General features: G+C 42.5%; 1 protein-coding gene across 1 annotated transcript in view; it reads right to left on the reverse strand.

The window, feature by feature from the left end:
* The window catches only part of LOC110159509 (contactin-associated protein-like 5), a 195,472-nt gene that overhangs the window by 48,761 nt on the left and 123,466 nt on the right, over positions 1-23,245 (reverse strand). Inside the window, exons 10-11 of the mRNA XM_055150873.1 lie at positions 12,339-12,445; positions 6,213-6,332 (exon numbers count right to left, since the gene is read on the reverse strand). Of these exons, the coding sequence (XP_055006848.1) occupies positions 6,213-6,332; positions 12,339-12,445 (227 nt within the window). The remainder of the gene's footprint in view (positions 1-6,212; positions 6,333-12,338; positions 12,446-23,245) is intronic.

Raw genomic sequence — 23,245 nt, forward strand, 5'->3', positions numbered from 1 at the left:
ATCAGAAAATAGATTAAACCAGGATTAACGCAGAATAAGTCCACAGTTTTGCATAAAGAAGCTGTCCAAACCAGCATACATGATTTCAGAACCACCTTCCTCAGATAATTACACCCCTGGAGCTACAATAACACTTTACCAGTACAATGAATGTGTAATAGGCCTACCGAAAATAACACGCACTTAGCATTTTTCCTGCTTAACATTAGCTTTAAATTGGCTCTGTATGTAAACAACATGATTAGTGTAATGCCAGGTATTAAACATGAATTGAATTAATCCATCTGGGCTAATTAAGATGATTAAAATGTAATCCAGCCCACATGCCTCCACTTTCACTGTTTTCTATGCAACACTGAAAATATACATAAAACATTACTGCTTTTGTGTAATTAGTTTTAACAAATTAACAGCAAAATTTACTTACGCAGTGTAATGTGGTTTGCATACCTGGATTTTTATTTATTTATTTTTTCATTTATGCATATTTAAGTGCTCCAGGTTGCCTCTTCTGAATATACATAAATGCAAACGCACAAAACCCGGAACTAGACCCAGACTAGACTAGAACAGGACTGAACCAAGTCTGTCTTAAGCAACGTTCGGACTGCACTGTCACTTGGCTCTACTGCGCATGTCTCCTGCAGAAAGAGCCTCTGTCCTGTCTGTATCATGTCAGTCGATCGAACCGTTACTTCTGCACCACTGAACAATTTAACGTTGAAACAAATTTATAAAGACAAAGACTGAGAAGACTGAACACAAATGCCCCCCCCCCAAAAAAAATCTGATTTTGCAGATTACAAAATGCAAGTCGTGAAATCTGCAGCTGAAAACGATAATCGAGCAGCAGAAAGAAAGTTCGGAGTGAGAGAGAAACTTGTGACACCGGGAGGATGAACCATGAAACTTTCCTGAAGTCACTGGATGGATGGACAAAGTCTGGACTTCAGTGACACCGGAAACCATAAGGGCTGTCGGAATAACCGGAAAAATTAATCACCGCGGTTCTAAGAGGTCCACCACTTTGCATGTTGGGCCACCATGATCGCCGCACGTGACCGACGGAATCCGACCCCGAGTACTGCACGAGTCCAATTTTTAGAGACCCGCACCCATCCGGACCCGTTAACATTCTACCCGTTACCTGCCTGATAACCCAGGACTAACCCAGGACTAACCAGGACTAACCCAGGACTAACCCAGGACTAAGGTGCACCCGCGAAGACTATTGAGTGACCACAGGCGAAAGAACCGCCGCAGCTCCCCGCCGCACGGAGGTAAGTGCAGCCGTCACCCGATTGTTCTTTGCGGACACCTGCTCCGCGTGCTCGTGCTCGAGGTTCTCTCTCTTAAGTTCGCTGGAGAGATGCAGCGGCACTTGTTCCAAAGCCAAATGTTACTCCTCCCCCCAGCACACACTACACACACTACACACACTACACACACACACACACTACACACACTACACACACACACTACACACTACACACACTACACACACTACACCACAGGAGAAATTCCCTAACTGCAACAGCCCTAGAAACCTTCCTGTCGGGATTCAGAAAGGCCGGAATAATTCTAACTGGAACTGATGCTGAGTCTGACGACAGCGACACAGAAGAGTTTGCGTCGCTCTGTTTACCTCCGGAGGTCGAGGAGTTGTTCAGAAGTGACACCGAGGATGAAGAATTGAATGGATTTAGTGATTTGGAGTGAGATGGAGAGTTTGGTTAAACTTGTTCTGTTCTGTTGTTTATGTTATAGTTTATCTGAAGAACTGTTCATATGTGACGTTAACAGTCTGTTGTTCTCTTTTCTGTTGTTTTTATGTATGTGTGTGTGTGTGTGTGTGTGTATGTGTGTGAGAGACTGTGTGTGTGACTGTATGTGTGTGTATATGTGCATGTGTGTGTGTGTATGTGTGTGTAACTGTGTGCGTATGTATGTGTTTTTGTGACTGTGTGTGTGTGTGACTGTGTGTATGTGTGTTTGTGACTGTGTGCTTGTGTGTGCATGTGTGTGTATGTGTGTGCATATGTGTGTATGTGTGTGCATGTCTATGTGTTGTGTGTGTCTGTGTGTGTTTGTGTCTGACTGTATGTGTGACTGTGCGTGTGTGTATGTGTACATGTGTGCGGGTGTGACTGTGTGTGTGTCTCTGTATGTGTGTGTGTATGTGTGCGTATGTCTGCGTGTGTGGTGTGTGTGACTGTGTGTGTCTATGTGCGTGTCTGTCTGTATGTGCATGTGTGTGCGTGTGCATGTGTGTGATTGTCTGTGTGTGTGACTGTATGTATGTATGTGTGTGTATGTGTCTCTGTGTGTGAGTGTGTGTGTGTCTGTGTGCGTGTCTGTATTGAGGCAGTGTGTGTATGTGTGTGTGTTTGTGTCTGTCTGTGTGTGTGTTTGTGTCTGTCTGTGTGTGTGTTTGTGTCTGTGTGTGTAACTGTGTGTGTGTGTTTGTGTCTGACTGTGTGTGACTGCGTATGTGTGTGTGTGTGTGTCACTGTGTGTGTTTGTGACTGAGTGTGTGTGCGTGTGTGTCTGTGCATGTGTGTGTATGTGTGTGTGTGTTTGACTGTATGTATGTGTGCATGTCTATGTGTGTGTCACTGTGTGTGTGTGTGTGTGTGTGTGACTGAGTGTGTGTATGTGTATGTATGTGTCTGTGACTGTGTGTGTGTGTATGTGTGTGTCGGGTGTGTGTGTGACTGTGTGTGTACGTGTATGTGTGTGTGACTGTCTGTGTACTGTGTGTGTGTGTCTGACTGTGTGTGTGTATGTGTCTGTGTGTGTATATGTGTCTGTATGTGTGTATGTGTCTGTGTGTGTGTGTCTGTGTGCTGTGTCTGTCTGTGTGTGTAACTTTGTGTGCGTATGTGTGTTTGTGTGCGTGTACAGTGTGTCTGTACGTATGTGTGTGTAACTGTGTGTGTGTACGTGTGTATGTGACTGTATGACTGTGTGTGTACGTGTCTGCGTGTGTATGTGTGTGTGTGTATGTGTGTAACTGTCTGCGTATATGTGTCTGTGTGTGCATGTCTGTGTATGTGTGTGTGTAACGGAGTGTGCGTCTGTATGTGTGTATGTGTCTGTATGTGTGTATGTGTCTGTATGTGTGTGTATGTGTGCGTGTCTGTCTGTGTGTGTAACTTTGTGTGCGTATGTGTGTTTGTGTGCGTGTACAGTGTGTCTGTATGTATGTGTGTGTAACTGTGTGTGTGTACGTGTGTATGTGACTGTATGACTGTGTGTGTACGTGTCTGCGTGTGTATGTGTGCGTGTGTATGTGTGTGTGTATGTGTGAGTGTCTGTGTGTAACTGTCTGCGTATATGTGTCTGTGTGTGCATGTCTGTGTATGTGTGTGTGTAACGGAGTGTGCGTCTGTATGTGTGTGTATGAGTCTGTGTTTGTGTCTGACTGTGTATATGTGTCTGTGTGTGTGTATGTGTCTGTGTGTGTGTATGTGTCTGTGTGTGTGTATGTGTCTGTGTGTGTATATGTGTCTGTGTGTGTGTGTGTGTGTGTGTGTGTATGTGTCTGTGTGTGTCTGTGTGTTCTGTGTGTGTATATGTGTCTGTATGTGTATATGTGTCTGTATGTGTGTACTGTGTCTGTATGTGTATATGTGTCTGTGTGTGTGTATGTGTCTGTGTGTGTATATGTGTCTGTGTGTGTATATGTGTCTGTATGTGTATATGTGTCTGTATGTGTGTATGTGTCTGTATGTGTATATGTGTCTGTGTGTGTGTATGTGTCTGTGTGTGTATATGTGTCTGTGTGTGTGTATGTGTCTGTGTGTGTGTATGTGTCTGTATGTGTGTATGTGTCTGTGTGTGTGTATGTGTCTGTGTGTGTCTATGTGTCTGTGTGTGTATATGTGTCTGTGTGTGTGTGTGTGTCTGTGTGTATATGTGTCTGTGTGCGTGTCTGTCTGTGTGTGTAACTTTGTGTGCGTATGTGTGTTTGTGTGCGTGTACAGTGTGTCTGTATGTATGTGTGTGTAACTGTGTGTGTGTACGTGTGTATGTGACTGTATGACTGTGTGTGTACGTGTCTGCGTGTGTATGTGTGCGTGTGTATGTGTGTAACTGTCTGCGTATATGTGTCTGTGTGTGCATGTCTGTGTATGTGTGTGTGTAACGGAGTGTGCGTCTGTATGTGTGTATGTGTCTGTGTGTGTGTGTGTGTGTGTGTCTGTGTACTGTGTGTATGTGTCTGTGTGTGTGTGTGTATGTGTGTCTGTGTGTGTGTGTATGTGTCTGTGTGTGTATGTGTCTGTGTGTGTGTATGTGTCTGTGTGTGTGTATGTGTCTGTGTGTGTCTGTGTGTGTATGTGTCTGTGTGTGTATGTGTCTGTGTGTGTGTACGTGTCTGCGTCTGTGTATGTGTGCGTGTGTATGTGTGTGTGTATGTGTGAGTGTCTGTGTGTAACTGTCTGCGTATATGTGTCTGTGTGTGCATGTCTGTGTATGTGTGTGTGTAACGGAGTGTGCGTCTGTATGTGTGTATGTGTCTGTGTGTGTGTATGTGTCTGTATGTGTGTATGTGTCTGTGTGTGTGTATGTGTCTGTGTGTGTGTATATGTGTGTGTGTGCGTCTGTGTGTGTGTTGAAGTCCACTCTAATGATTTCTCTGTGGACGTGGTCGTGGTTCGATCCTGAGCCTGATGCCGTCTGAAACGACCCTCCGCTCTCCATTTACTTTGTCATTTTTACACTCAACACAATGGACTCAATCTCCCACAATGCACCTGTGGAGTCCAGGGGGAAATCAACACACACACACTTTTCTTTTGTTTACCAAATCTACAGCAATATTGTAAGATTCCTCGCGGCCGGAAATGTTGTTGCTGTTTTTTTTGTTTTATTTTTCTTAAATGTAAAAGTAAAAAGCACCAATTTGTCATGTTTTAGTAATAAGTTCTTCTTCTTAATTTTGCGCTCGTAATATTGTTTTGACAGGTAAACAAATTGAAAAATGAGATAATTGTGTTAATTGTGAATATGTCAAAATTGGACTGATGCTTCCTGCTTTTACTTTAATGTTAATAATTCTCAAAAACACATTTCAAACTCAAATACCAGTTTCTGTCAAGATTTGTAAACTGGTGAAAACAAGATTTAAAAAAAAAAATATGAAGAAAAAAGAAAAAAAAGATATTGGAGTTTGTAGAAGCAGGGGGCGCTGTCTCTCTCTCAGTCAGACCCAGGACTAAACCAGGATTAAACCAGGACTAAATCAGGTCTAAACCCGGACTGGACCAGGACTAAACCAGGTCTAAACCAAGACCGGACCAGGTTTAAACCAGGACTGAACCAGGACTGAACCAGGTCTAGACCAGGACTACACCAAGACCAAACCAAGACTGAACCAGGTATAAACCAGGACTTAACCAGGACTGGACCAGGACTGAACCAGGACTAAACCAGGACAAAAACAGGACTAAATCAAGACTTAACCAGGACTAAACCAGGTCTAAACCAGGACTAAACCAGGAGTAAAGCAAGACTACACCAAGACTGGACAAGGACTAGACCAGGACTGGAGCAGGTCTAAACCAAGACTGAACCAGGACTAAACCAAGACTGAACCAGGACTAGACCAGGACTAAACCAGGCCTAAACCAAGACTGAACCAGGACTAAACCAAGACTGAACCAGGATCAAACAAGGTCTAAACCAGGACTGAACCAGGACTAAACCAGGAATAAACAAGGACAAAAACATGACTAAACCAGGACTGGACCAGGTCTAAACCAGGACTGGACCAAGACTGAACCAGGACTAAACCAGGACTGAACCAGGTCTAAACCAATACTGGACCAGATCTAAACCAGGACTGGACCAAGACTGAACCAGGATTAAACCAGGACTAAACCAGGACTAAACCAGGACTGGACCAAGCCTGAACAAGGACTGAACAGGGACTAAACCAGGGTTGGACCAGGTCTAGACCAGAACTCAACCAAAACTCAACCAGGACTAAACCATCTGTGTAATCCCTCAGTGGTCTCACCTGTCAATGTTGCAGTAGACCTGTGTTGTGTTTGCAGTAGACTGTAGGGGGCGCTCTGTCTCACCTGTCATGTTGCAGTAGACCTGTGTTGTGTTTGCAGTAGACTGTAGGGGGCGCTCTGTCTCACCTGTCATGTTGCAGTAGACCTGTGTTGTGTTTGCAGTAGACTGTAGGGGGCGCTCTGTCTCACCTGTCATGTTGCAGTAGACCTGTGTGGGCCCCAGGGGTCCGCTGCCGTCGGGGTCGATGGAGTAGAATCCTGAGGAGCTGCCCATGAGTTTGTAGGCCTCACACGACGGCTCGTAAATCGCTGTAGACACAGAATGTATTTGTTATTTACACATTTTCAGGGACTGTACCACATTTTTACCAGCTTAAAAAACAGTGGTGTAGTGGGGATTTAATTTTTTATTAATATTATTATTTTTAAGTTTTACGTGATTTGTGACGTCATCGAAGTTATTAACCTCAACGACGTTCATAATCACCTACAGAACATAAATCAAAGACTACAACACATGAACCAGGACTAAAGCAGGACTAAACTAGGACTAAAACAGGTCTAAACCAGGACTGAACAAGGTCTAAACCAGGTCTAAACTAGGTCTAAACAAGGACTAAACGAGGATTAAAACAGGACTAAAACAGGTCTAAATCAGGTCTAAACCAGGTCTAAACCAGGTAAACTAGGTCTAAACCAGGACTAGAACAGGTCTAAACAAGGTCTAAACCAGGACTAAAACAGATCTAAACCAGGACTAGAACAGGTCTAAACAAGGTCTAAACCAGGACTAAAACAGGTCTAAACCAGGACTAAAACAGGTCTAAACCAGGTCTAAACAAGGTCTAAACCAGGACTAAAACAGGTCTAAACCAGGTCTAAACTAGGTCTTAACTAGGTCTAAACCAGGACTGAACCAAGAGGACTAAACCAGAATTAAACGAGGACTAAACCAGGACTAGACCAGGTCTAAACCAGGACTGAACCAGAACTGAACCAGGATGCCGGCCCTTTCACCTGCGGTCACCCGACGGTCTGAATGGGCGCACCTCCACAGCCGTCCAGACATTCAGTCCTGGTTCAGTCCTGGTTCAGTCCTGGTTCAGTCCTGGTTCAGTCCTGGTTCAGTCCTGTATTGGACAGCAGTGCAGATTTCATGAGTCTATGCAGTTTGTTTTCATCGTTGTCAGTCGCTCCAATTTGCCAATTTAAGTTATAGCTATTTTATATTTGTTATTTTTTTGTTATTGTTTATTTTGTGTAACTTTTCGGTTGCAGGTCCCTCACCTGCTTGTTTCTATGGAGATGTCATTGCTTCTGCCTGGAATGTTCCACAGTGCGACATTAAACAGCTCTACTTTACATTTATTCACTCATAGGTGATTTTAGAACTCAAAAATACTTTAAAAAACAAACAAAAAACAAAAAAAACAAACAAACATTACAACTGTGAGTGGGGTCGCCTCTCCACAGATCTGACCTGTAACTTGGTCTGGTACTGTGAAACATTCCAGACAAAGCAATAAGCATCTGAAAAAAGTTACACAATGCATCTTTAAACAGTCGGCAGTGGACCAAAATCTCGTATCTTAGGCTATGTTCAGACTGCAGGGCTTAATGCTCAATTCTGTTTTTTTTTTTTTTTTTTTGTGAAATCCGATGTTTTTTCGAGGTCATTCACATTTCCAATTAAATATGACTTGTATGTGACTCCAGTGTGAACATTAAACGGCCCAAAAGTGTCCCACATGTGACACTGGAGACATGACGACGTCAACCGCAGCGAGCGTCTCTGTGTTTACAGAAGTTGTCCAAACATGGACGCAGCATCGAGCACCTGGAGATTTTAAAGTTCCTCTCGTACCGGAGCCAGAACATGAACAACTTACTTGTTTTAAGGAGGAGATTGAGAAGGAGAAGGACGAGGTTTTTGGTCGTGGTGTTTTGTGGGACAGAACGTTGAAAGGAACGTGTGGATGTGGAGACGGAGCCAAGAGTGGTGAGTGGAGATGTGCTTCACTTCAGTGACACAGAGTTCATTAACAATTTTCACCTACTTCAGTGCAGAATAGTGACGTTTGTGTCTTGTTGATAACGTGTAGGTGGATGAATGCACTTTGGCCGTTCAGACTGAAGTCACATGTCAAAAGATCAGATATGTATCAGTTTCAGGAGCACATGTGGGTCCGGTCAAGTGGTAACGGAGGGAAACAGGGGCAGATTTTTGACATTCAAATGTCTCTTATTCAGAAACTAGAGGAACTATTGAAATAAGTAAAGTATCAGAATGTAGGAAAGAGTTACACTCCAACAGGGTCAAGTTAAACCTGTGATATTCTTTCAAGTTGTTGACAAAAAATTTAAAAACTCATGTCGGTAACGGAGGGAATGAAATATGCAGCACTTTTTGGGCAATAAATCCAAACAGTGATAACTCTTGGTTCTCACTTACATATCCTTAACAAACTGGTTTGAATATTTGCTTCATATAGTTTTCTACCATATGGTACAAGATTAGGTTGAAAAACCTCTTACTTTTTGACTCATGAGATTTTTTATTAAGAAAGGTCATGGTAACGGAGGGAAAATTGTACAAACAAGTAGAAGGTGCAGGATTTTACATCATTTGTCGCTTTTTTCTTCCGAATACTTTAATATTACTTCAAAATGAAAGGAAACTATTTCTATAAAATATGTCAGTCCTTCCAAGCAAATTTTTATCATTTTTTTTTTTTTTTTTTTAAATCCTGTACCTTCATCAACAGTTCAAAGATGGAATAACACAAGATATGATGAAATACATCCATTTATTTACATGATTTTTGGGTCTTTGAAATTTGGGAAATAATTTTTGTTCCATGTTTCATACATGGTCTGTTTAAAACGTATGGAACTTTAGAACCAAAAATGGTCCAGAAAAAAGGTCAACAGTTTCATAAACTAGAGTACATATGTATCTGTTCAATACATTTTTATATCAGATGCATTAACTTGAATTTTTGGCCTTGTTGTTTACTTCTGCTTGACCGGGGCCATATCCAAGTGTCCTGGGTCACATTTGAAAAAAATCGGATCTGTGTCGTTCAGACTGTCATTAAAAGATCAGGTACAGGTCACACAGGGGCCAAAAAATCAGATTTGGGTCACTTCAGGCTGCAGTCTGAACGCAGCCTAAGTAACCGAAGAGCCAATCAGAAATGAGATTGAAGAAAATGGACCCGATTTATTCAAATAAACTCCCAAAACCTGAGAGAAGATAAGCCCCTTTCCTTCTCCTACCCGCCCTGTACAACACTGCTGTTCTCCGAGCCAGTGCACTGCTCCCTCCCTCTGGGTCCTTTGTCACTGCGGCGGTGTACAAAGCAGTATTTTGTGTGTGTCTCGGGTCGTGGAGCTGGAGGAGGTCTGTGTTGTGATCTGGGCTGAAGTGAGAAGGCTGAGCGGAGAGAATAACCGTGACAACTGCGCGCGGAGAGACTCGAATCACACGGCGCCGCGGATCACAAAGACGGCGGGTTTGTTTACAGGAATGACTTAAAAAAGGCGTCCCTGGCTGCACCTGCACGCCGCACTTCACTCTCCAGGGTCTGAACGGGAGAGTTTTATGTTTTTAATAAACTGTTATGTCATTTTAAAATATTACAATAAAACTAGATTAAGTGATTTGTGTTTTTATGATTTAGGTTCATGTCTAAGATGCACTACGGCAGAGTCCAGTTCAAATCCAGTTTTGGAGACCCGATACTCGCCCATGCCATGATAAATTAGTCCGACAGTCCAGTAGTCCAGGACTGAACCAGGACTGAACCAGGACTGAACCAGGACTGAACCAGGACTGAACCAAGACTGAACCAGGACTGAACCAAGACTGAACCAGGACTGAACCAGGACTGAACCTACACCATGTCATTAGTGGATTATGAGTATGTACACGCCGCAACCACAGAGCCAATCTCCAGGACTACATCAGGACTGGACCAGGTCTAAACCAGGACTACATCGGGACTGAGCCAGGACTTAACCAGGACTTAACCAGGACTAAACCAGGACTAAACCAGGACAAAATGAGGTCTAAACCAGGACTGAACCAGGTCTAAACCAGGACTAAAAGATGTGTAAAGCAGGTCTAAACCAGGTCTAAACCAGGTCTAACACTGATCTAACCTAGGACTAAACTAGTTCTAAACCAGGTCTAAACCAGGACTAAAAGAGATCTAAACCAGGAGCACAGTTGTCGAGTCGATCTCCTCCGCTGATGGTTTTATGTAATAAAAACACTATAGTCTCTCCCAACCTGGTCCAACGTTTCAGGAAAAGATCTCAATTGTCACAACAGATGTCCTGGACGTATTTTTCTCCCGTTCGTCGTTCATTTGATTCACCGGATTCGCCCGTGTGTCATCACTACCCGTCCTTAAAAATCCAGAAAGTTAAAATTCACCCTAATTACACCGGTTTCTATTTCTCAAAAATATAATAATTCCTCTGTGAATAGGGTCACCTCTCCACAGATCTCACTCGTAATGTAGCCTATAGTTGTGTCCATTGAGATATTAATAATATTAATCTCTACCTTGGAACATTCTGGACCAGGGATCAAACTCAGATTCACATAGGGACAAGTTGTGGGCCAAACTAAATATTTAAATGGAAAATTTCAACAACATCTGCATGTTTTCTCTTCTTTCGAGACCTGTAATGTTAAACCTTTTCTTATAAAAAATAAATGTTTAATTAATAAAAGTTTTGCTTAAACACTGAATCCAGAACAAACAGAATATAAAATAATAACAGAATTTTAAATAAATAATGTCTCTAGAGCAGGGGTCTCCAACCTGTTTTTGAAATTATACCATTGTGCTGATGTCAGAGAAAAACAATTAGTAGTAATATAATGTGACAATTATTTTATTCCTCAAATAATAAAAAAATAAATAAATAAATATAATAATAATAATAATAATAATAATAATAATAATAATAATAATAACAAAAGTAAATAAATAATATAGTGAAAAGAGGGATTTATTTTTTTTTTTTAACTTTTTTTTTTTATAACAAAAATGTAGTTAATTACATGTCTATATTACTATTGTAAATGTATAAATGTGAACTTTTTGCACTAATAAATGCACAGTGGTTTATGTTTCACAGACGTCTAACTGAACCCTAAAGTCTCGCCGTCTTTTTTATAATCGTCTCAATTTTTGCGGCCGTTAAAATGAGTCGCTCTCCAGCATTTTTTGATCTGATCTCACGGGCCAAATTTTTGAGCAATAACAATAATAAGCAATAACATCTCCATGAAGACAAACAGGTGACAGAACCTCCACCAGAAAAGTTGCGCAGTGCATCTTTAAAGGTTGTATAGAGGATTTTTTAAGGGAAGCGAAATACAGCGACCGTCCTTTTCAAATGTTGTGCATGTGTGACACCACCTTCCTCAGTAGAAACATCTCCTCCTCCCGCCTCTTTACTCTAGAAATCACATTTGTTTACATCCAGTGCATGTTCAGAATCACTGTTGAAGTGACCTGCCTAGAAATATTTTAGCGACCGACGCGTCAGTTTTTAGACCCTTCGGACTTTCTTTCGCGGCGAACTGGTCGTGAACTTTGTGCGAATTGCAAGGAAGCTACAGTTTGAAAAAGCCTCAAAGAACCGCCGCATAAACCACATAATTCCCCGAGCGCCGACACTAAAAATGTAGGGAGTTTGACTGACAACCTAACAGCCAATAGAAAAAGAGGGAGCCTCGTTTTCTATTGGCTGATGTTTATCTGGCCTCAACACGTCCACAACTGATAGATTTTCATTCTTGCTTTTTTTAAAATCATAATTACAAGGCTGCTGCGTCTCTGTAATGGTATTTTAAACTTTCAATGACAATTTGAAACTAAAAAAAAATCCTCCATACAACCTTTAAGTCTAATTAAAGTATAGTTTGAATAATTATCATCTCGTACAGTATCTCTAATCTGATATTTCTCATCAGAGCTCGTTTTAGTATCGATTTTTTGGCTCATCTCGGTGCTGTGAGATGGAAACCGACCGTAAACTGTGAAAGGACAAATTGCCCGTGTATTCTGACTCTACGCTGGAGTTGTTTTTCCCTGGTCCTTGCGGCGTGACAGGCGCAGGAGCCGCATACCAAACACGCGTGAGCTCTGACACACACGAGGAGAGAGGCCCTGCTCCGGCTCTGCTCCAGCTCATTCCCTCACTGCCGATGAACTGCCCCTGACTCACTCCGCTCCTCCAATCACAGCAACGCGTGCCGGGAATCCCAAACGAGCCGACAGGTGCGGTGCTTACAGTTGTGACAGGTGGCGCCGGAGTAGCCCGTGCCGGAGCAGTCGCAGGAGAAGGAGGTCCACGTCTGCACGCAGCGGCCCCCGTGCTCGCACAGGTTGGGCAGGCATCTGAAACGACAACAGAAATATGTTCAATTATGGTGCGTTTTTTTTTTTTTTTTTTTTTTTTATACACATGCATCACGAATTTTGGACTTCTGGTCATCGCGCAATCCATACTGGGAGGATTTTCCAAAAAAGTGGGATGCGTTTATTGTCAAAGTCGATCTTTTCAAGTCTTTTGAACCATGTTTCTGGTTCTATAGGGTGACTGTCAGAATAATTTTACTATCCCATATTTGCTAAATACTTGTGTGATATTCTAGGCCTATGAGTTAACCATTTATGTACTACAATTCTTTGATTTATAATGTACCAATCACTTGTCACTTGTTGAATAACCTCTGTGTGTTTGACAACTGTGTGCAGTGTCCTATCGCTCTAGTGAACCTCCAGATGATTCCTCACATGAAGCCAACTCCCACTGTCACACATGCAAGAGTTATGATGGTGTCTGACCTAAGGCACCTCTTGATTGTTAATCATGTTTTATGTGTTTATACTATGCATAGCTGCATCAGTTTCTTATTATGTCTTTGCTGGTTTCCCCTTCCCCTTGAGAATTATCATTCTGTAACTAGGGCCTCCTAATGAAATAAAAAGAGGAGAACAGCCTTGAGTCATCAGAACGTGTGGAGACTGTTGGTTTTGATGCCCACTCTCTGCCCGTTCTCCTCGCGAGTAAAACTGAATTAATCTCTTGTCTTTCTTCTTGTTTTTAATGTTTAGATAAACCTAACATTTACCAAACGTCAGTTTTTCCTCAGACATGTCCGTATTTTGCATCCTATCCTGGGTGTCCAAGTTTTTTTTTTTTTTTTTAAATGATGCAAATGTCCAGGTTTTCATTACAGTTCACTGGGGGCATTAAACTGAGCGTCTCTCGTAGCGTCTGTGACTCAGAAGGAGCGAGACACAAACAGTCGGTCAGTCTGCAACATACCGAAGCACAAATGCACATTTAACAACGACTTGTACAAGAAATGATCTGTTTTTCACTCCGGCACAGTGAGTCAGGCACAGTGTCCCTCGTTTATCGTGGGGGTTATGTTCTAAAAATAACCCGCGATAGATGAAATCCGTGAAGTCGTCCACTTTATATTTTACAATTATTCTATCTGTGTTAAGTCTGTAAAACCCCTCACTAGGGCTGGTATCATTAAGAAGTTGCCGATACGATACATATCTCGATACAGTGCACTTTTGATTCCATATGATTTATTTCAAATCAATTCGATACGGTTCAATAAAAAATAAAAGCTAAATCATGGCTGTGATACTAAAAGTCTTTGTTAAACCATTTCTTGTGCAAAGTTCATATGAAACACAAACATTTTAATCCTCAAAACAGTAAAAATGTCAAATGTGTCGCATAAATGAGTTTCCTTTCACTCCACAAGCAACAAAACTGTAGCTCTGTAACAAAATAATTTAGTAAAACACACCTAAAAACACTCTTGGTGATGTATCGATACGGCAGCCCACGATATCGATACTGTATCATCACATTAAATGATACGATATATCGATATTCTGATATTTTTGCACACCCCTACCCCTCACCACACACTGTATACACTTCTCTCACACAGAATAGTTACAACCCTTTTTACTTCCTTCTTAAAACTTATTGCCGCTGTCGTCCTTTTGTTATTTTCCTCCTTCTTTATGGAACGAACTGAAGATTCATTTATTCCGAAATGGACCCTACAGCACAGAGTCCTGCACGGGTCCATTTTTGGAGACCTGCAGTACAACACCGCACCCGCGCAGGACAACCCGAGATTATATCAAACTTTTGCGCTGCCTACGCCATGGACTGAACCAAGACTAAACCAGGACTGATTCCAGGACTGAAGAGGAGGACTAAACCAGAACTGAACCAGGACTCACTGTCAGGACGGGCTCGGAGGTGACCACAGGAGAAAGGACCGGCTCAGCTCCACACCTCACGGAGTTAAAGGTTGTATAGAGGATTTTTTAAGGGAAGCGAAATACAGCGACCGTCCTTTTTCAAATGTTGTGCATGTGTGACACCACCTTCCTCAGTAGAAACATCTCCTCCCGCCTCTTTACTCTAGAAATCACATTTGTTTACATCCAGTGCATGTTCAGAAATCACTGTTGAAGTGACCTGTCCTAGAAATATTTTAGCGACCGACGCATCAGTTTTTAGACCCTTCGTCTGCTTCGTTTGCGTAATCGCTGGAAGAGATCTCCGAGAATCACCTCAGTTTGTCTTTGCTCCTTTTCCCCTTCTCTTCTTCTTTCAGCGACCTCAAAAACAGACTTTCTTTTGCGGCGAACTGGTCGTGGATTCTCGTCCGCCATCGCTACAAACTTTGTGCGAACTGCGAGGAAGCGACAGTTTGAAAAACCCGCTAAGAACCGCCGCATAAACCACGAAATCCCTGCACGCCGACGAGTCAGTTACACTAGAAACATAAAAAGTTTGATTGATGATCTAACAGCCAATAGAAAATGAGGGAGCCTCGTTTTCTATTGGCTGATGTTTATCTGGCGTCACTACGTCCACAGTTGATAGATTTTCATTCTTTTTTTTTTTGGTCATCATAATTACAAAGCTGCTGCGTCTCTGTAATGGTGTTTTAAACTTTCACTGACAATTTGAAACAAAAAAATAATTCCTCCATACAACCTTTAAGTTCTTATTAGACTATTATGATTATTTCTGAACGTCTGCGCCTTTTGTTTAAAAGCGACGACAATAAATGCACTGACAGGATTTTGAATATTAAAAAACTATAATCCCAAATCATAAAGTGAGTGAAAAGAGTTCACATTTCAGATTTAGCTCTAAAAGTCTGATCAGTTCTACACATGTAGGTGCTGTAAAGTCATGGAAAATTCACTATAGGAAATGAAAAAGTCATGGAAAAGTTTTGAAATTTCGTCAGTGAAAAAGAGCGGGAACCCTGCATGCCGTTCTGCGTTTTTCGATCTCTTTCGGCGAGATTCGTTCCAGATAATGTTTAGAACTGAACTCTAGGCAGATACGACCACATCAAACCATCCTGAGACGTGGAAACATGTCGGTAACACTTATCACTCACCTGTAATGTCTGAAAAACTGTAGTGACTAAATGACTAAATAATCTTAAACCTTGCATGAAAAAATAAAGTCTGAATAGAAAACGTGATCGACAAACCAACCCAAAGCCAGTGTCGGGAAGGTGACTTTTAAAATGTAATCCCCTACAGATTACAGATTACATATCCCAAAATGTAGTTTGTAACGTAATCCATTAAATTACTTAAAGTGAGTAATGTAATCTGATTACTTTGGATTACTTGGTTTGCTGTAGAGAAGCAAAGACTAAGATGGTTTAGTCCTGGTTTAGATCTAGTTTAGACCTGGTTTAGTCCTGGTTTAGACCTGGTTTAGATCTAGTTTAGACCTGGTTTAGATCTAGTTTAGACCTGGTTTAGATCTCTCTAGTTTAGACCTGGTTTAGTCCTGGTTTAGACCTGGTTTTAGACCTGTTTTAGACCTGGTTTAGATCTAGTTTAGACCTGGTTTTAGTCCTGGTTTAGACCTGGTTTAGATCTAGTTTAGCTCTAGTTTAGACCTGGTTTAGATCTAGTTTAGACCTGGTTTTAGTCCTGGTTTAGACCTGGTTTAGATCTAGTTTAGATCTAGTTTAGCTCTAGTTTAGACCTGGTTTAGTCCTGGTTTAGACCTGGTTTTAGACCTGTTTTAGACCTGGTTTAGATCTAGTTTAGACCTGGTTTTAGTCCTGGTTTAGACCTGGTTTAGATCTAGTTTAGACCTGGTTTTAGTCCTGGTTTAGACCTGGTTTAGATCTAGTTTAGACCTGGTTTTAGTCCTGGTTTAGTCCTGGTTTAGATCTAGTTTAGACCTGGTTTTAGTCCTGGTTTAGACCTGGTTTAGATCTAGTTTAGATCTAGTTTACCTCTAGTTTAGACCTGGTTTAGTCCTGTTTTAGACCTGGTTTTAGACCTGTTTTAGACCTGGTTTAGATCTAGTTTAGACCTGGTTTTAGTCCTGGTTTAGACCTGGTTTAGATCTAGTTTAGACCTGGTTTTAGTCCCTGGTTTAGACCTGGTTTAGATCTAGTTTAGACCTGGTTTAGTCCTGGTTTAGACCTGGTTTAGACCTGGTTTAGTCCTGGTTTAGACCTGGTTTTAGACCTGTTTTAGACCTGGTTTAGATCTAGTTTAGACCTGGTTTTAGTCCTGGTTTAGACCTGGTTTAGATCTAGTTTAGACCTGGTTTTAGTCCTGGTTTAGACCTGGTTTAGATCCTAGTTTAGTCCTGGTTTAGACCTGGTTTAGACCTGGTTTAGATCTAGTTTAGTTTCCGGCAATGAGTGGAATTACCAAGGAAAAAAGAAAAGAAAAAAAGGGGATAAAGCCCAAAATGTCAAAACAGGAAAACAGGAAAATCTCACCGTGTAATCCATTTATTTCAACAAAGTAACTGTAATCCAATTACCACTCACTGAAACAGTAACTGTAACCGAATACAGTTACTCATCATTTGTACTCTGATTACTCCAGTACATGTAATCTGTTACTCCCCGACACTGGTCAAAGCAGAGATTTGGGCTTCACAGTCCCCAGAATCTGAGCCGCTCCGTCTCCCGTCACTCAAACGCCGCTTTCCTCTGTCTGACGATCGACGGGGAGTTGAACGCAGCTCTTTGATCGCGCCGTCACGCCGCAGCTCCGACACCGTTTTATTCATTTTATTTAGTTCATATTTTGAGACACGTCGCCGGAAGAAGAGGAGGAGGTCTGAAAAGGTTACTCCTCCGTGTTGATGATCAGTTTTTGAATAAAGCGTCTAATGTTTACGCTTTGATTCTCGGTCCGTGTCGAGCCGGAATTGCGTCGATAGAACATGTTTTTTTTTTTTTTTTTTTTTTTTTGAGTTGACATGAAAAGCTCGCTGTCACAAACATTTATTTATCCGAGCGGCGTGACGGGGCTGATCGTTTGAGATTAAAGGTTGTATGGAGGATTTTTTTTTTAGTTTCAAATTGTCATTGAAAGTTTAAAATACCATTACAGAGACGCAGCAGCCTTGTAATTATGATTAAAAAAAAAGAAAGAATGAAAATCTATCAGTTGTGGACGTAGTGAGGCCAGATAAACATCAGCCAATAGAAAACGAGGCTCCCTCTTTTTCTATTGGCTGTTAGGTTGTCAGTCAAACTCCCTACATTTTTAGTGTTGGCGCTCGGGGAATTATGTGGTTCATGCGGCGGTTCTTTGAGGCTTTTTCAAACTGTAGCTTCCTCGCAATTCGCACAAAGTTCACGACCAGTTCGCCGCGAAAGAAAGTCCGAAGGGTCTAAAAACTGACGCGTCGGTCGCTAAAATATTTCTAGGCAGGTCACTTCAACAGTGATTCTGAACATGCACTGGATGTAAACAAATGTGATTTCTAGAGTAAAGAGGCGGGAGGAGGAGATGTTTCTACTGAGGAAGGTGGTGTCACACATGCACAACATTTGAAAAAGGACGGTCGCTGTATTTCGCTTCCCTTAAAAAATCCTCTATACAACCTTTAAGACGACGTTACGAAAACACGTTTCTACTGCACCGTTTCTGATCTACAGTCTGTTATAACGTTATTTACTCATTAAAAAACAGACCTGGAGTTGTGATTTGTTTCGTTCTAACGCACAAACCCCGACAGATTTAAGATGAGTTCACGCCGTTCCACTTTGTGATGTCATGTGGTGATACAGGGAGTATCCCCCACTTCGTTTTTAAAGTCCACACACCTTCAGTAGAATCACACAAAATTGGAATCGTCCGTTTCTGCTGAGCTAAAGGTAAAAGGTAAAGTGGCTGTAACGTGAAAACTACAACTTCGTGACATCATAAAGTGGAACAGAGCATTTTGACAGATTACTCATGCGTGAATCAAACAGAAAACAACTCCTCTCAGTATGTTTTTGAGGCGGTAACGACATTCTAAAAGAGTAAATTTCCCCTCGATAATGGCGCTTTAATAGGATCCGTTCATGTTCTAGAAAGAAAAAAAAAAATCGACTGTTTTAAAATTTATCACTCTGATAATGTAACAAAAAAATTCTAATTCCTGCATGACTGTAAGTGATATTTTTTCTTAAATTTTTTCCTATAAACATAAAACAGGAGGACTAAAATAGGACTAAACCAGGACAGCTCAGAACCTACAGCTACAGGTGTCAAAGCTCGGAGTCCTGCTCTGGTCCTGCTCTGGTCCCGATCTCAGATCTGATCTCAGTCCCGGTCTGGTCCCGCTCTGGTCCTGGACCTGGATCAGTCCTGGTTCAGTCCGACATCGCAGTCAGGGAAGTCACGTAAACGGGAAACGGCCGTTATCTGTTTTTCCACTCTTCATTTAAAGGTTGTATAGAGGATTTTTTAAGGGAAGCGAAATACAGCGACCGTCCTTTTTCAAATGTTGTGCATGTGTGACACCACCTTCCTCAGTAGAAACATCTCCTCCTCCCGCCTCTTTACTCTAGAAATCACATTTGTTTACATCCAGTGCATGTTCAGAATCACTGTTGAAGTGACCTGCCTAGAAATATTTTAGCGACCGACGCGTCAGTTTTTAGACCCTTCGGACTTTCTTTCGCGGCGAACTGGTCGTGAACTTTGTGCGAATTGCAAGGAACCTACAGTTTGAAAAAGCCTCAAAGAACCGCCGCGTAAACCACATAATTCCCCGAGCGCCGACACTAAAAATGTAGGGAGTTTGACTGACAACCTAACAGCCAATAGAAAAAGAGGGAGCCTCGTTTTCTATTGGCTGATGTTTATCTGGCCTCACTACGTCCACAACTGATAGATTTTCATTCTTTCTTTTTTTTTAATCATAATTACAAGGCTGCTGCGTCTCTGTAATGGTATTTTAAACTTTCAATGACAATTTGAAACTAAAAAAAAATCCTCCATACAACCTTTAAACACAAAATCAAAAACTGAAATAAACGACTCATTTTCATTTTGGTTTTGGAGACAAATAACGAAGAAAACTGTTGTTTTTTCGTTTTCTTATTTTTGGTTTTATATTGAAAAACGAAAGAACGAATGACACACGGATTATCTTCAATTTCTACTTCCTATATTTAAAAAAAAACAAAACACCGAGCGTTTTCTTTCTGCACTATCAAAGCTCATTAGCGACACGTGAACCCGGCACTCTGCCTCTTTGTGCTGATGAATGGTCCCTTCCTCCTCTCCTCCTCTCCTGCTCTCTCCATCCCTCGCTCCTCTCCTCTTTCACATAATTGCCTCGGTGTGTATAATTTCATACACCTCCACGCGGCGGCGGCAGCGGCGGCGGCGGCTCGTGAATCGCTCGAGCGTTTGCGGTCGGATGAGGTTTCACAGTCGAGCTTTTAATGAACGGGGAAAAGGTCCCGGGGCTGGATGAGGTGAAGAAGAAGAAGAGGAGGAAGAGAGAGGGATGGAGGGAGGAGAGAGGGAGGAGAGAGGGAGGAGAGCTTTGTCTTCCTAAAGTGTTAATGGAGCTGAACTAAGTGCGGCAGGAGAGAAAGAGGAGAGAGGAAGAAGGAGAAATGAAAGAAGAGAGAGAGGGAGAAAGGAGAAAAGCAGGAATAGAAGGAGGGAGAGAGAGAAGTAGGAAGGAATGAAGGGAGAGAAGGAAGGAAAGAAGGGAGAGAGGGAGAAGAAAAGTAGGAAGCGAGGGAGGGAGAGAGAAAAGTAGGGAGATATGGAGGGAGAGAGAGAAGTAGGAAGGAATGAAGGGAGAGGGAGAAGAAAAGAAGGGAGAGAGGGAGAAGAAAAGTAGGAAGGAATGAAGGGAGAGAAGGAAAGAAAAAAAGGGAGAGAGGGAGGAAGAGGAGAAAGGAAGGGAGAGAGGGAGAAGAGGAGAAAAGTAGGAAGAGAGGGAGGGAGAGAGAGAAGTAGGAAGGAATGAAGGGAGAGAAGGAAGGAAAGAAGGGAGAGAGGGAGGAAGAGGAGAAAGGAAGGGAGGGAGGGAGAGAGAAAAGTAGGGAGATATGGAGGGAGGGAGGAGAGGATGGAGAGAAGAAGGGAAAGAGAGGGAGGGAGAGAGAGAAGTAGGAAGGAATGAAGGGAGAGAAGGAAGGAAAGAAGGGAGAGAAGGAGGAAGAGGAGAAAGGAAGGTAGAGAGGGAGAAGAAAAGTAGGAAGAGAGGGAGGGAGAGAGAAAAGTAGGGAGATATGGAGGGAGGGAGGAGAGGATGGAGAGAGGAGAGAAGAAGGGAAAGAGAGGGAGAGAGAGAGGAGAAAAGTAGGAAGAGAGGGAGGGAGAGAGAGAAGTAGGAAGGAATGAAGGGAGAGAAGGAAGGAGGAAGAGGGAGAAGAAAAGGAGGAAGAAAGAAAGGAAGAAAGAGAAGAAAAGTAGAGAGAAATGAAGGGAGACAGAGATGGAGAGATAAAAGTGAGGGAGGGAGGGAAAAAGAGAACAGTAGGAAGAAATGAAGAGATAGAGGGAGAAAGATGGAAAGAGTAGGAAGAAATGAAGGGAGAGAGGGGAGGAGGGAGAAAGAGGAGAAAAGTAGGAAGAAATGGAGGAAGAGGGAGAAGAAAAGTAGGAAAAGAGGGAGGGAGAGAGAGATGGAGGGAGCTAGAGGAGAAAAGTAGTAAGAGAGGGAGGGAAAGAGGAGAAAAGTACAAAGAAATGAAGGGAGAGAAAAGAGAAGTAAGGGGAGAGAGGGAAAGAAAGAAGTAGGGAGATATGGAGGGAGGGAGGAGAGGATGGAGAGAGGAGAGAAGAAGGGAGAGAGAGAAGAAGGGAGATGTGGAGGGAGGGAGAAAGAGAAGAAAAGTAGGGAGAAATGAAGGGAAAGAGGGAGGAAGAGAGAGGAGAAAAGTAGGAAGAGAGGGAGATAGAGAGGAACGGAGAGAGAGAGAAGTAGGGAGATATGGATGGAGGGAGGGAGGGAGAGAAGAAGGGAGAAATGAAGAGAGAGAGGGAGGGAGGGAGGGAGAGAGAGAGCAGGGAGAAAGAGAAGAAAAGTAGGGAGAAATGAAGGAAGACAGGAAGGGAGAAAGAGAGAAGTAGGGTGAGATGGAGGGAGAGAGAGGAGAAAAGTAGAAAGAAATGAAGGGGGAGAGAGAAGAAAAGTAAGGAGAAATGAAGGGAAACAGGGAGGGAGAGAGAGAGAGAGAGAAGGAGGGAGAAACAAAGGGAGAAGAAGAGAGAATGAGAAAGGAGAGAAGGAGAGACAGGGAGAAAGGAGAGAGGGATGGAGGGAGAAAGGAGAGAGGGATGGAGGGAGAGTTTTGTCTTCCTAAAGTGTTAATGGAGCTGAACTAAGTGCGGCAGGAAAGAGAGAAGGAGAAATGAAAGGAAAGAGAGAGGAGAAAAGTAGGGAGAGAGAGAGGGAAAGAGAGAAGGTGAGAGAGAGAAGGAGAAATGGAGGGAGACAGAGGAGAAAAGTAGGGAGAGAGGGAGGGAAAGAGGGAGAGATGGAGAGAGGAGAAAAGTACAAAGAAATGAAGGGAGAGAGGGAAAGAAAGAAGTAGGGAGATATGGAGGGAGGGAGGAGAGGATGGAGAGTGGAGAGAAGAAGGAGAGAAAGAAGAAGAAGAAGAAGAAGAAGAAGAGAGAGAGAGAGAGAGAGAGAGAGAGAGAGGAGAAAAGTAGGAGGAGAGGGAGGGAGAGAGAGAAGAAGGGAGATGTGGAAGGAGGGAGGGAAAAGGGGAGAATGAGAAGAAAAGTGGGGAGAAATGAAGGAAGAGAGGAAGGGAGAGAGAGAAGTAGGAAGATGTGGAGGGAGGGAAGAGAGGATGGAGAGAGAAGAAGGGAGAGAGAGAGAGAGGAGAAAAGTAGGAAGAAATTAAGGGAGAGAGAGAAGGAGGGAGAAATGGAGGGAGAGAGGGAGGAAGAGGAGAAAAGTGGGAAGAAAGCGAGGGAGGGAGAGAGAGAAGGAGGGAGAAATGGAGGGAGAGAAGAAGAGAGAATGAGAAAGGAGAGAAGAGAGAAGAAGGAAGGGAGAGAAGCGGAGAGAGGGATGGAGGGATGGAGGGATGGAGGGATGGAGGCTTCACTCTAAAAGAATAATTACGATTTTCACTGTGAACTGTTTAAAAGGAAATAATTTTTATTTATTTGTTTTTTTTTTTACGTTTTAAGAATTGCAAAAATCCGGAGAGTTTTGTACGGATAAGAAAGTTTTCAGAAATATTCATGTGCAGCAGGTGTGATCGGGTTAATCCTGGTTCAGTTTAGACCTAGTTTAGACCTGGTTTAGTCCTGGTTTAGTCCTGATTTAGACCTGGTTCAGTCCTGGTTTAGTCCTGGTTTAGTTCTGGTTTAGTCCTGGTTTAGTCCTGGTTTAGTCCTAGTTTAGTCCTGGTTTAGTCCTGGTTTAGTCCTGGTTCAGTCCTGGTTTAGACCTAATTTAGACCTAGGTTAGACCTAGTTTAGACCTGGTTTAGTCCTGGTTTAGTCCTGATTTAGACCTGGTTCAGTCCTGGTTTAGTCCTGGTTTAGTTCTGGTTTAGTCCTGTTTTAGACCTGGTTTAGTCCTGATTTAGACCTGGTTTAGTCCTGGTTCAGTCCTGGTTTAGTTCTGGTTTAGACCTAGTTTAGTCCTCGTTTAGACCTAGTTTGGAACCAGTTTAGACCTGGTTTAGTCCTGGTTTAGTCCTGGTTTAGTCTTGGTTTAGTCCTGGTTTAGTCCTGGTTTAGTCCTGGTTTAGTCTTGGTTTACTCCTGGTTTAGTCCTGGTTTAGTCCTGGTTTAGTCCTGGTTCAGTCCTGGTTTAGTCCTGGTTCAGTTCTGGTTCAGTCCTGGTTTAGTCCTGGTTTAGTCCTGGTTTAGTCCTGGTTT

The sequence above is a fragment of the Boleophthalmus pectinirostris genome, unplaced genomic scaffold, assembly GCF_026225935.1.
Source record: "Boleophthalmus pectinirostris isolate CB_2022bp ecotype Guang Dong unplaced genomic scaffold, ASM2622593v1 HiC_scaffold_1, whole genome shotgun sequence".
Classification (NCBI taxonomy): domain Eukaryota; kingdom Metazoa; phylum Chordata; class Actinopteri; order Gobiiformes; family Gobiidae; genus Boleophthalmus; species Boleophthalmus pectinirostris.